This window comes from Capricornis sumatraensis, chromosome 14, assembly GCF_032405125.1.
Source record: "Capricornis sumatraensis isolate serow.1 chromosome 14, serow.2, whole genome shotgun sequence".
In the NCBI taxonomy this organism is placed as follows: Eukaryota; Metazoa; Chordata; class Mammalia; order Artiodactyla; family Bovidae; genus Capricornis; species Capricornis sumatraensis.
In genome coordinates this window covers 12,534,618-12,546,682 of record NC_091082.1, presented here as the reverse complement: position 1 = coordinate 12,546,682, position 12,065 = coordinate 12,534,618, and the positions used below count along the sequence as shown (strand labels likewise).

The 12,065-nt window shown below is 45.9% G+C and overlaps 1 protein-coding gene across 1 annotated transcript in view; it reads right to left on the bottom strand.

Moving 5' to 3' along the window:
• Positions 1–1,453: 1,453 nt before the first annotated feature.
• The window catches only part of RHEX (regulator of hemoglobinization and erythroid cell expansion), a 37,167-nt gene continuing 26,555 nt past the window's right edge, over positions 1,454–12,065 (bottom strand). The window contains exons 2-6 of the mRNA XM_068986392.1: positions 5,075–5,139; positions 4,625–4,725; positions 3,450–3,593; positions 2,127–2,191; positions 1,454–1,654 (exon numbers count right to left, since the gene is read on the bottom strand). Coding sequence (XP_068842493.1) covers positions 1,454–1,654; positions 2,127–2,191; positions 3,450–3,593; positions 4,625–4,725; positions 5,075–5,139 — 576 coding nt within the window. The remainder of the gene's footprint in view (positions 1,655–2,126; positions 2,192–3,449; positions 3,594–4,624; positions 4,726–5,074; positions 5,140–12,065) is intronic.

The window sequence follows — 12,065 nt, the reverse complement described above, 5'->3', positions numbered from 1 at the left end:
CTCTGGAGTTCTAAGAGCACTAATCTCATTCAGGAGGGTGCCTTCCTTATGATCTAATAACCTCCCGAAGGCTCCATCTCCCAGTACCATTATCTTGGGTTAGGATTTCAGCATATGAATTTGAGGGGAACACAAACCTTCAAGCTGTAGTGGGAGAGGAACAACGATAGTTAAATGTATAGGGACGTGTAGACTGGCAGAAATTTCCAAAACTCAAACAGGAACAGTGTCTTCAGATCATCTTGGGGAAGAGGAACTTGGAAAGATGAAAGCTGCCCCCACACCCACAACACCCTACCCCCTTTCTCAGTACCAGGGCTAGAAAGGTCGTTTAGAGTCAGCAGATGGAACACAGTTGATGAATAGTTTCTATGGTGTTTGAATTCGGCCAGGAGTATTTCTAAAGTTTCCATTTTTTGAGATGTTTGCTTAGCTATTGTGAGCATTTTTTTTTTTTGTATCTTAATTAGCTGTTGGGAAAAGTAAGTTGTATATTTATCTAGTCACTGCTTACAGCATGTTATTAATTTAAAACCACTTAATTTTTTTGAGGTTTTCTAGGACTAGCATTTTGCAAACAATGACAAACTTATCCTCCTCTCCCATAGTTACAGCCCTCATTTGTGTTAACTGTTTTACTGCACTGATTAGAATTTCTAGAGCTATGTTGGAGAGTAAAGGAAACGGTACGCTTTTGGACATTCTTACTTTGTTTATGATTTAGTGAGATTGAGTCTAGGGCCTTACAGTTAAACATAAATGTCATCAGCTGGTTTCAGATAAGCTATTCTTAATTAAGTTAAGAAATTAGGTTCTTTTGCTACCAAAATTGGTAGTAAAAGTAAAAATAACAGCAACCACAAACCAAGAATAGATATTGAATTTTATTGGATTGAATTTGGAAAGTTTTTTTTTTTAATAACATAAAGATGGTTCTGTCATCTTTAAGTCCTAAGAACTAGCCGATTCAAAGGTGAAATAGTGGTGAGCTCTCCAAGCGCACTATTTAAAGTTCTGAGGGCAGAGCAGGCTTACTCAGCAAGACGCAACACTCAAAAAGGAACGGCATGCAAGGTTAGGCCAGAGGAAAAGAGGAACTGGTGGTTGCTATTTATTTAAAATTTTTAAGGAAGTTGTTTATTTCCAATAATTGAAGAGATCAGAGAGGCATTTAATCATTAGACTGTCAAACAGAACTCTACTACAGCTGATTAAAATCTTTTAAAAATTTTTTACGGAGAAAGACTTCATCACTTTCTCTACTGATATGCTCCGATGTTTTCATGCTTAACCTGGAATTTCTTCCTGATCTGAATGTTTCTTGCTGAGATACAGGCTTGTTTTTCCTCCTATGCCTCGTCTTAAAAAAACAAAACAAAACAAAATAGTAATTTCCCTGTAAAATAAGTGCAAGAGTTCATAAGGAACTGCATCCCATTAAAAAGCCCAGGATTCACATGACCACTTGAGTGTATTCCACTGGCTCAGAGACAGCAGGGTTCGCAAAAGTCCAGAAATTGGGCTTGTGGCTCTTTCGGTTGACATTGACATAATCTGTGGCTTCTTTTATGTTCTCATAGTCCAGGACAGAGTCATTTCTTCGCTCTCCAGGGGCTCCAAAGATTACTTGTGTGTAGTTCACATCCTTGGTGACCTTAGGGGGGAAAAGCAAAGAAATTTGGGTCGAAATTCCCACCACATTTGGAGAAGGTATTCAGCTCAAAGAGGCTCACCCTGGGCCAGATGGGAAAGAACCTGGGTCCCAGGTAGCCATGTCTGAGAGCAGGGCCAAGGCGATGAGAGATTGCTCCTTGTACCTGTGGCAACGAATGCCTTAAGGAAGAAAAAATGTGGAGACTCTCCAAGTGAGGTTGGGACTCAGGGTGGACTTTGGCCAGTAACTGGGACGTGGGGAGAAGGGGATTTCCTGTGAGTACCTTCACTGGTAGAGCCCACTCAGACCCACTTTGTGTGGATGCTCTGTGTTGTTGATGCAGGCCTCTAAGTGAAAACCCGACCGCCCTCACCGAAGGCTGCTATGATGACTCCTTGGCCCTCCTTTCTTGCTCCCGCCTCTGTAGCCCAGGTGACCCCAGACTGCTGGGGTCACTAGGAGTGTCCCTTACCTGGGAGGTGGTGGGAGGTGAGCTGTTTGAGCTGTCAGAGCTATCTGAGGACGTGTCACTGTCATCTAGGGAAAAACAGAAATTGTTCTTCGAAAGGAAGCCAGAGGGTGTTTAGAGAGTACAGAGGCGATGGAAGGACGCATGAGACAAAGACAGAAGCAGAGCCAGCAACTCAAAGTGGAGTGGGGAAGAGAGATCAGAGTCCCCCAGAGAGAAGAGAGGAATGGAGCAGAGAGGGTGGAAACCTCTGGAAACAGCCAGGAACATACCCAAGAGTACAGGCCCTGCTGTATTTCCAGCTCCATCTAAAAGTAGATACCAAGCCCGCAAGGCTGCCCTGTGCTTGAGAAAGACTGTCTGCTGGAAGGGGAGTAAGCGGGGTGTGCTGACCGCTGTGGCCCAAGGCAAACAGATCTGGCCCCAGAAATCACAGACACGCTTCTAATCTAAGCCTGTCACTAACTCCAGGCAGATTACATTCCTCTTTGTGCCCTGGTCTTGTCCCCAGTGGCAGAGAGGGTTGGAGAAGGATCTCTGAAGTCCCTGCCAACCAGTGCGTCTCTGACTGCAGCCAGGCTTCAGGGAAGCTTTGGGATCAAGGGTCATGGTGAGGCCAGTGCCTCTCCGCTTCCTCTGAAACCCTGAGTTCATGCAAGTGGTATCTTCTGGGCCCCTCATGCATTGAGGCCTTATCTTGGTGCTGAGGAAGCCTGACAACCAGATTTCTCTAACGGAAAAGATAAAGTTTAGAAGGATGGAGCAAACTTAAATCAACCAAAAGATAAAGCAGTGGAAAGGGCAGTCTGGTGAGTGAATGTCTTGCTGTGGAAGCGGCAGTTTCCACTGTGTGAAGAGTGGCCTGGCGGGTCTCTCCAGTGGGGAGAGAGAGAAAAGAGTGAGAGTGTGGTGTTTCTGCTGGTCCCCTTGCCGGAGTGAGATATAGATCTGAGCTGTCACCAAGACTCAGGTTTATTAAAACGCCCAGGTCCCATGGCTGGGAGCAGACAGAGGTGGTTGAAATCTGGGCTCTAACTAATGGTGGGCAGAAGATAAGACACCATAGTATCACAAAGACAGGAGCAGAGACAGCCCCCAGGCCTGAACTAAGACCTACACAAAACCCGCTGCCGTCTGCCACACCGCATAGGATGGGTGGCCTTCTGAAAGCAGCGGCCAGGCTTGGCCTGCACTGGGGAGGGTGTGAGGAATCCTCCCGCTCGTGGTTCGGGCAGGAAGACTGGGGCTGCTGCGAGGAGGCTCCCCGGGTAGTCCAGACAGAACAGAAGCAGCGTTATGACACGTTCTCCTCGCGGCAGTACTCACGCCGGTAGCGGGGCTCAGGCACCAGGACGTTCCTCTCTGCCCGAGTCTCCTTCCTCTCCTTGGCAGCAGGTGGGCAGCAGTCAGCTGGACTAAAGCTGGGGGCCTGGGACCTGGCCCCTTTCAGTATGCGCTCATTTACCTTGGCTACCGGGGACAGGGCAAGAATCAAAAGAAAATGTTCTCCTGGTCAGGCACATCCTGTATCTATGAGCACAGGTCTCCTGAGGGAACACACGCCAGACAGATCTCTTCAAACCTCAGCCCTCCTCTGCTCAGAACCCTGCAGTGCCCCTCGCCTCATTTGGAGTAAAAGCTACTGTCCAAGCCACAGGCCTCACTCCCCTTCCCCTTCCTGCCGCAACTCAGCTCCATCCAGCCTGGGCCCCCTTGCTTCCACCCTGATGAGCAAATCTCCCGGCTTATTGACTTTGTAGGCGTGGCTCACTTCCTCACTTCCCTCAGGTTTAGACTCAAATGTCAGCATCTCAGGGATGCTGACTCCCATCCAGTTCATATCTCCTTGCCTTGCTTCATTTTTTTCTCTACACTTAACGTGACCTGACACACATTTTACTTGTTTGTTTGTTGTCTGTATCACTCATGGAATGCAAGGTCCATAACGGCACAGATTTTTATTTTGTTTCCTCTTGTACTGGATAAATGAATGAATGACGAGAGAAGCCTAGACTGACATCATCCTGCTCAATCCCTTGTCTTAGCACAGCCCAAGCAGTGTTATTTTATTTCCCCTAATTATAATGTCTTCCTCAGACAGAGCGTCCTGCTTTTCACTGCAAATCACCTCAGAAATTTAAGCTCATCTCTTAGTCTAACCATACTCCTTTCTCTTGTAATTCAAGGCCATTTCTACGTGTCCCTTGGCGGTAATGAAGGAAATTTATTTCCCTTGGGTTAAGTGAGCCCAGCCTCAAGAGCATCACAGAAGCTTGTCTCTAGACAGGAGGTCTGGGTAGCAAAAGGACTCTCAGCCATCATTCCCAAGCACAGACGGGCTGGGTCAGAGTGCAGATTACCCACTTAGAGGTTGGTGGAGTGAGGGGTCACCTGGCTAGCGATTTCTCAAGTAAGATTTCAAGTGATATTTGGGGGCTCATCTTGCTGTGGGCTTGGGAATGGTCCCTGAGGGGGACCAGGAGGAACACTGAGCCAGTTACCCATGTGCCTGCTGAGCAGGTAGTTGATGACTGCGAGGAGACAGGCCTGCAGGATCAGCGACACGACTGCGATCACTACTCCATGCCAGACCTCCATGACCCTGTTGGGAAATGAGGAAATCAGGTGAGAGGTTCTGGAGGTGCTGAGACAGCGGGAAACCCACCCCTGCCCCATGCCAGGGGCAGCCTGCAGGTACTGCTGTTGTGGCTTGAGTCCCTTTCCTCTTGAAGGGAAGGCTTCAGGGCCCGGGGAGGGTGATGTGTGCGGGAAGTGATGTTACTGATGCGGGAACCTGAGCTGGCTCTCCCCAGACCACTCACTGATTCAGCATGACAAGCTCCTGGCAGGGCCGCCACGGGTTGCGAGTGGGGCGCGGGCTCTCTCCGGCACCTTGTCTCCACGCAGCACCCCCGGCAGGATGGCCCTGGAGGCCTGCAGTGGGTCAGAACTCTTGGGCAGTCTCTGCTGCTGGGGAGTCCTTTCCTTTCCTCTCCCCAGATTCCAGTTTTTGAATCTGCAAAACAGGCAGTAACAGTATTAGTGCCTGCCAGGCGGTAGGCACTGGCTTGCTGCCAGCCCCAGGGCTGAGCACCCCCGCAGCCCGGCCTTCCAAACTGATCCGCACAATCCTAGGACCTAGATGTCACTACCCTCCTCTTATAAGGAGCCACGTGAGGCCCAGAGGGCTGAGGGACATGTCTGAGGCCCTACAGTCAAGCCTGGTTTGAGCTCTACATCCAAGCCTACACCCCCAACATTCCGTCTCTTCTCCAGAGCCTTTGCCTGATGCTGGAAGCACAGAGGAATCCCATAGGTGTGGAAACACTGAGAGAGATTCTGTGAAGCATACCAGTGTCTCAGACACACACACACACACACACACACACACACACACACACATGCACCCACACTTCTGAAAGGAAATAAATTAGGAGTTTGGGATTAGCAGATACAAACTACTATATATAAAACAGATTTAAAAAGGTCCTACCGTATAGTACAGGGAATTATATTTAATAACCTGTAATAAAGCATAATGAAGAAAAAAAATATATATATATTCTGAATCATTTTGCTGTACTCCAGAAACTAACACGATTTTGGAAATCAACTATACTACTACTACTAAGTTGCTTCTGTCGTGTCCGACTCTGTGCGACCCCATAGATGGCAGCCCACCAGGCTCCCCCGTCCCTGGGATTCTCCAGGCAAGAACACTGGAGTGGGTAGCCATATACTTCAGTTAAAAAAAATTTTTTTGGCGTCAAAAATAAAGACCACAGCGTTGAATATGGAGTGTATTATAAAACAAAGCCAAGATGGTTTCAAAGCTTTTGAAATGATCTTTACTTAGCACAAGATGGGCCACACGATGGCCCATTGTCCTCCTGCAGACGATAAATGTTGAAGAGCCTTTTATTGCCGATAAAGCTTATTTTCTCAATCAGGGATTCCAAGTGTTAGGGGTAGTGTGGAAAGCCCTGCCTTTTTTTACTTCTGTCTGTAGTTCTACATTGGGTGGGCCTTTCCAACATCCACCTTGGACTAAGTCTGGAGAGAGAGGAGGCAGTAGCTGAGGAGGGAGCCTGCGAGGTTTGCCTCCACTGCCTCGCCAGGGCTGGGTGTTGGCCAGCTGGAAGCTGCCAGGGAGAAAAAACTACCATCTCCCCTACGTCCTTTACCAACCAACCAGCCACTCTTCGGGAACAACTTTTCTTGTGTGAGGTCGAAAGTTGGGCGCAGACTCCCCTGGTGGTCCAGCGGTTAAAGAAGTCGCCTGCCAGTGCAGGAGACACAGAAGCTCCTACGTGGCGCAGGGCGAATTAGCCTGTGTGCCTCCGCGCCTGAGCGCCAGGGCCCGGGGCCCGCGTGTTGCCCCTGAGCCCGCACACTGCAACCAGGGAGGCCGGCGCACCGAGCCCGGCTCCCGCGAGAGAAGCCACCACGGTGAGAAGCCTGCACACGTAACCAGAGAGGAGCCCCTGCTCGCTGAGGCTAGAGAAAGCCTACGTGCGGCAGCGAAGACCCTGTGCCACCAAAAACAAAGAAAGAAGAATGGGAGGGACACGTGCCCAACGTAGTCATCATACTTAGCTTCAGTCCCCTCTCTCTGACATAATACATTCCGATGTAATAAATTCTAGATACTTTCCCCAAAGGAAACTAACTCTATCCACTCTTTACTTTTCAAGTTAAATGAGCAAAGTATACCTAACATCATCACTCTTAAAGAATGCTATTTAGTTTGATTTATAAAGGTGGATTCAGCGTCCAGATGTGAGTTCTTCATTACGTATAGATTCAGCATGTGATATGGGTCAGGAAGACGGAAAGTGGGAACGTTCTAAGTGGGGGAGTTCCCCTCACCCGGCTTCATCCTAGCACCTGGAGCCGAGGAGCACGAGAAGGTCATCTCTGGAGAAGGAGTCTCCTGGGGTTCCTTCTGCAGGAGTGTTGCATTAACTCACTTTCCTCATGGTATGAGGGGGTCACTGGGAGCAGGAGGTGGAAACTGATCCAGATGGCAAGCCAAGCGAGAGGGGACCCCGGGAAACTACCTACCCCCCCTTTACACATGGACATCACCAGATGGTCAGTATCAAAATCATATTGAGTATGTTCTTTGCAGCCGAAGATGGAAAAAGAAGACCAGGAGCTGACTGTGGTTCAGATCATTAGCTCCTTGTTGTAAAATTCAGGCTCAAACTGGAGAAAGTGGGGAAAACCACTAGACTATTTAGGGATAATCTAAATCAAACCCTTATGATTATACAATAGAGATGATGAATAGATTCAAGGGATTAGATCTGGTAGACAGAGTCCCTGAAGAACTGTGGACAGAGGTTCATAACATTGTACAGGAGGTGGTGACCAAAGTCATCCAGAAGAAAAAGAAATGCAAGAAAGCAAAGTGATTGTCCAAGGAGGCCTTACAAGTAGCTGAGAAAAGAAGAGAGGTGAAAGGCAAAGGAGAAAGGGAAAGATACATCCAACTGGATGCAGATTTCCAGAGCATAGCAATGAGAGATAAGAAAGCCTTCTTTAGTGAACAATGTAAAGAAATAGAGAAAATACTATGGATAAGACTAGAGATCTCTTCAAGAAAATTAGAGATACCACGGGAACATTTCATGCAAACATAAATAAAGGACAAAAATGGCAAAGACCTAACAGAAGCAGAAGAGATGAAGAAAAGGTGGCAAGAATACACAGAACTGTACAAAAAAGCTCTTCAGTTCATTTCAGTCGCTCAGTCGTGTCTGATTCTTTGTGATCCCATGGACTGCAGCACAGCAGGCCTCCCTACCCATAACAAACTCCTGGAGTTTACTCAAACTCATGTCCTTTGAGTCGGTGATGCCATCCAATCATCTCATCCTCTATCATCCCCTTCTCCTTCTGCCTTCAATCTTTCCCAGTATCAGGGTCTTTTCCAATGAGTCAGTTCTTTGCATGAGGTGGCCAAAGTATTGGATTTTCAGCTTCAGCATCAGTCCTTCCAAAGAATATTCAGGACTGATTTCCTTTAGAATGGACTGGTTGGATCTCCTTGCAGTCCAAGGGAGTCAAGAGTCTTCTCCAGCACCACAATTCAAAAGCATCAATTCTTCAGTGCTCAACTTTCTTTATAGTCCATCTCTCACATCCATACATAGCTACTGGAAAAATCATAGCTGTGACTAGATGGACATTTGTTGACAAAGTAATGTCTCTGCTTTTTAATATGCTATCTAGGTTGGTCATAGCTTTTCTTCCAAGGAGCAAGCGTCTTTTAATTTCACGGCTGCAGTCACCATCTGCAGTGATTTTGGAGCCCCCCAAAATAAAGTCTCTCACTGCTACCATTGTTTCCCCATCTATTTGTCACAAAGTGATGGGACTGGATGCCATGATCTTGGTAATTCTAGAAAGAAAGTTCAGTCAAAAGTGACATGCACAGGATAAAATTTGCAGAGCCAGGAGGCTGGTAATAAAACACCAGAGTGGTGAAGTGAGTAGCCGATTATTCATGAAAAACAATGATATTGAAAAATTAGTTGACTTGATTGAAGAAAGGGCATCGATATATTTTAAATGCCTGATCTAGACTTATTTTGGATAAGCCCTACTTAAATTTCAACAGATACCCATTTATCAAGCAAATTTCTCAAGGAAGTATGTTAGTCACTCAGTCTTGTCTGACTCTTTGTGACCCCATGGACTGTAGCCCACCAGGCTCTTCTGTCCATGGAATTCTCCAGGCAAGAATACTTGAGTGGGTTGCTATTTCCTTCTCTTTCTCAAGGGAATTTTGATACTAATCCTGCTTTTGGGGGCAGACGTAAGAAAAAAAAAAAAGATTGGATATTACCAGGAGAGCTTTATTGAATCATAAAAAAAGCATGAAAATCACGGAAAAGGGCTGGAAGCAAAGCCAGTGTGCCAGGAAATCAACAGTTTCTTTTAAAAAGGCACTCTTACACTTTAGGAATGCTGCTGCTGCCCTTGCCTGGAAAATCCCATGGATGGAGGAGCCTGGTAGGCTGTAGTCCATGGGGTCACTAAGAGTTCGGCACTACTGAGCAACTTCACTTTCACTTTTCATTTGCATGCATTGGAGAAGGAAATGGCAACCCACTCCAGTATTCTTGCCTGGAGGATCCCAGGGACAGGGGAGCCTGGTGGGCTGCCGTCTGTGGGGTCGCACAGAGTCGGACACGACTGAAGTGACTTAGCAGCAGCAGCAGCTTACGCTTTAGGAATGCTGACTTCATATTAAATGGCTTATTTGTCCTTAATCACAGAAGTTATTCTGCTTCTTCCATTGAAGGGGATGGTAGGGATACCACTAGGGCTGTACTCTGAAACCATGCTCTAAGTTTTCATTTTTTTAAGGCTCCTATCTATTTATTAAAAATCAAACTAAAAGGCATTTGTAATTAAAAAACTAGAAGTGCAAATAAGCAAAGCATTTCATAAAATGAACCCAAATTTCATTCCATAAAATTATCTTTGTATTTTCATAAATATATGCACTTTGTCTGTGTATGGAAATGTTTGTATACACAATCTTTTTGAAACAAGGCATCATAGTGAGTAGTTACGTTTCCTCTTTGCTTAATAGATCATAAACTCGTTTCCAGATCAGGAAAACCTCCATCAAAAAGCCCCAATCTGGGTGCTCCCCTGGTGGCTCAGTGGTTAAAGCGTCTGCCTCCAATGAGGCAGACCTGGATTCGATCCCTGAGTCGGGAAGATCCCCTGGAGAAGGAAATGGCAACCCACTCCAGTATTCTTGCCTGGAGAATCCCATGGATGGAGGAGCCTGGTAGACTACAGTCCGTGGGGTCGCAGAGTCGGACACGACTGAGCGACTTCAGCTCACCTCACCTCACCTCAATCTGGGTGCTCACAGGCCAAATTTGATACCTAGATGATTTTATTTGATAATGTACTTTAAAGCTTTGTATATGGATGCCCTGAGGAAGGTCATGTACCTTTCAGTCCCTGACTGATCCCTGAAGGCATTTGAGTCTGCACCTTCAGTTTTATGGCATCATTGAAAATGACTAGTATTCTGCTTTACCAGTATTTCTTACTACTCTGGACATTCAGAGGCAAACAGCTCCTTGGCCTCATCTAAAGCTGCTTGTGCACTGCCTGGGAAACCACCAATAACAGATGTAACAGGCCAAAGTGACCCCACACATTTCCAAATGTCTCCCTGAGGCAGTCACTTTTGCCCCTAGTTGAGAATCACGGCATTAGATAATGTTGCTGCTGCTGCTGCTGCTGCTAAGTCGCTTCAGTCGTGTCTGATTCTGTGTGACCCCATAGACGGCAGCCCACCAGGCTCCCCCGTCCCTGGGATTCTCCAGGCAATAACAAATGTTACACTATGTTAAAAGCATTATCTTATTTGGTCTTTTTATTTAGAGCAATATTGCCTACACTTCCTCTTTTCATTTTAATATATTATGAGCATCTTACCAGCTAAATGACACACTGTACCTGTGTCGTCAATACATAAAATAAGTCAATACGGATCCAAGTTCTGTTCCCTTCTAGGTGTGAATTATTGAACTTCTCAGTGTCTTAGTTTCTGTACCTGTTAAATGGGGTTAATGATAGTATATACTTCACAGAGTTCTTGTGAGGGCTTGGGGAGTTAAGTTTATAAAGACCTAAATACAGTGACAGGTATGTGGAAAGCACTCAACAGTTATTAGATATTATTCAACCCTAAAACACTGCACCAAGATGGAGACTAGAGTGGAGCTATAAAAATTCGGTCTGTATATTTTTGGAAGCTTAGACATTCGGTTTTGAGTACAGTTTGAAGATAAAATCTTGGCAGGATGAGGTTTGAAAATGATGACAGATGTCATTATTTAAGTGGCTAATGGCCCCTAACCGCAATGAGCAGGTTGTTCCTTGGGGGCTAATTGCAGATTGCTGATCAGACAGTCGGCAGAAACATCTGCTCATTTCTGTACACACTCCAAACAACCGGGAAATGAGCAATTTGAAGTAATTAAGTTGTGAAAAAAATGCCCGGACCATGTGAGAGTTTGGTATGCCTTGTTCCATCATTAAGATGTGATTGTCCTGCCCTCTTTCAGGTTTGGATACCCAGCCCCACGTTAATTCAGTGTGCTGCCAACTGCCTGCAAACCACAGGTCAGCAGAGGCCTGAGAGCATTTCTTCTGTTATCTTCGAACCAGGTGGAAACCGTGAGTTAAGGCTGGATTCCATGTTATTTCCCCCTCTCCTGCTAAAGGAGCTCTCTCATGGGCTTTCTAAAAGGTGAAAGTCACTCAGTTGTGTCTGACTCTTTGCGACTCTATGGACAGTAGAATCCATGGAATTCTCCAGGCCAGAATACTGAAATGGGTAGCCTTTCCCTTCTCCAGGGTATCTTCCCAACCCAGGGATCAAATCCAGGTCTCCCGCATTGCAGGGAGAGTCTTTACTAGCTGAGCCACAAGGGAGGCCCTTCCAAAAGGTACAGCATAACAAAAGAGGTGAAATAATAAAAACACACCTTTTCCTGTCTGATACCATGCTTTCTTTGGATAGATACATTCAGAAAGAACACAACAGAAGATGATTTATGTAAACATCATATGGATTAAAGTAATCATAATCAGTATTGCTAAGCTGACTTAATCTTTTAAAATTAAGTATCTTTAATGTTTAAAATGGATAAGCAAATAAGGACCTACTGTATAGCAAAAATAATAATAATAATAAGTAGCTTTAAATATTTTTTTTTATAAAGTGTTTACAAAAAGATTTTTTGGAAATTTGCATTAATTTATTGTCTTTAAAATGGAGAATTTGAGCTCTAAGATAACAAGACAGGGAGATGAGAGCCAGGCTCCTCCTCCTGGCTCAGTCACTTGCTACCTGTGTGACCTGGGACAGGTAGAAATCCTTTCTAGGCCCAGCACTTGTAG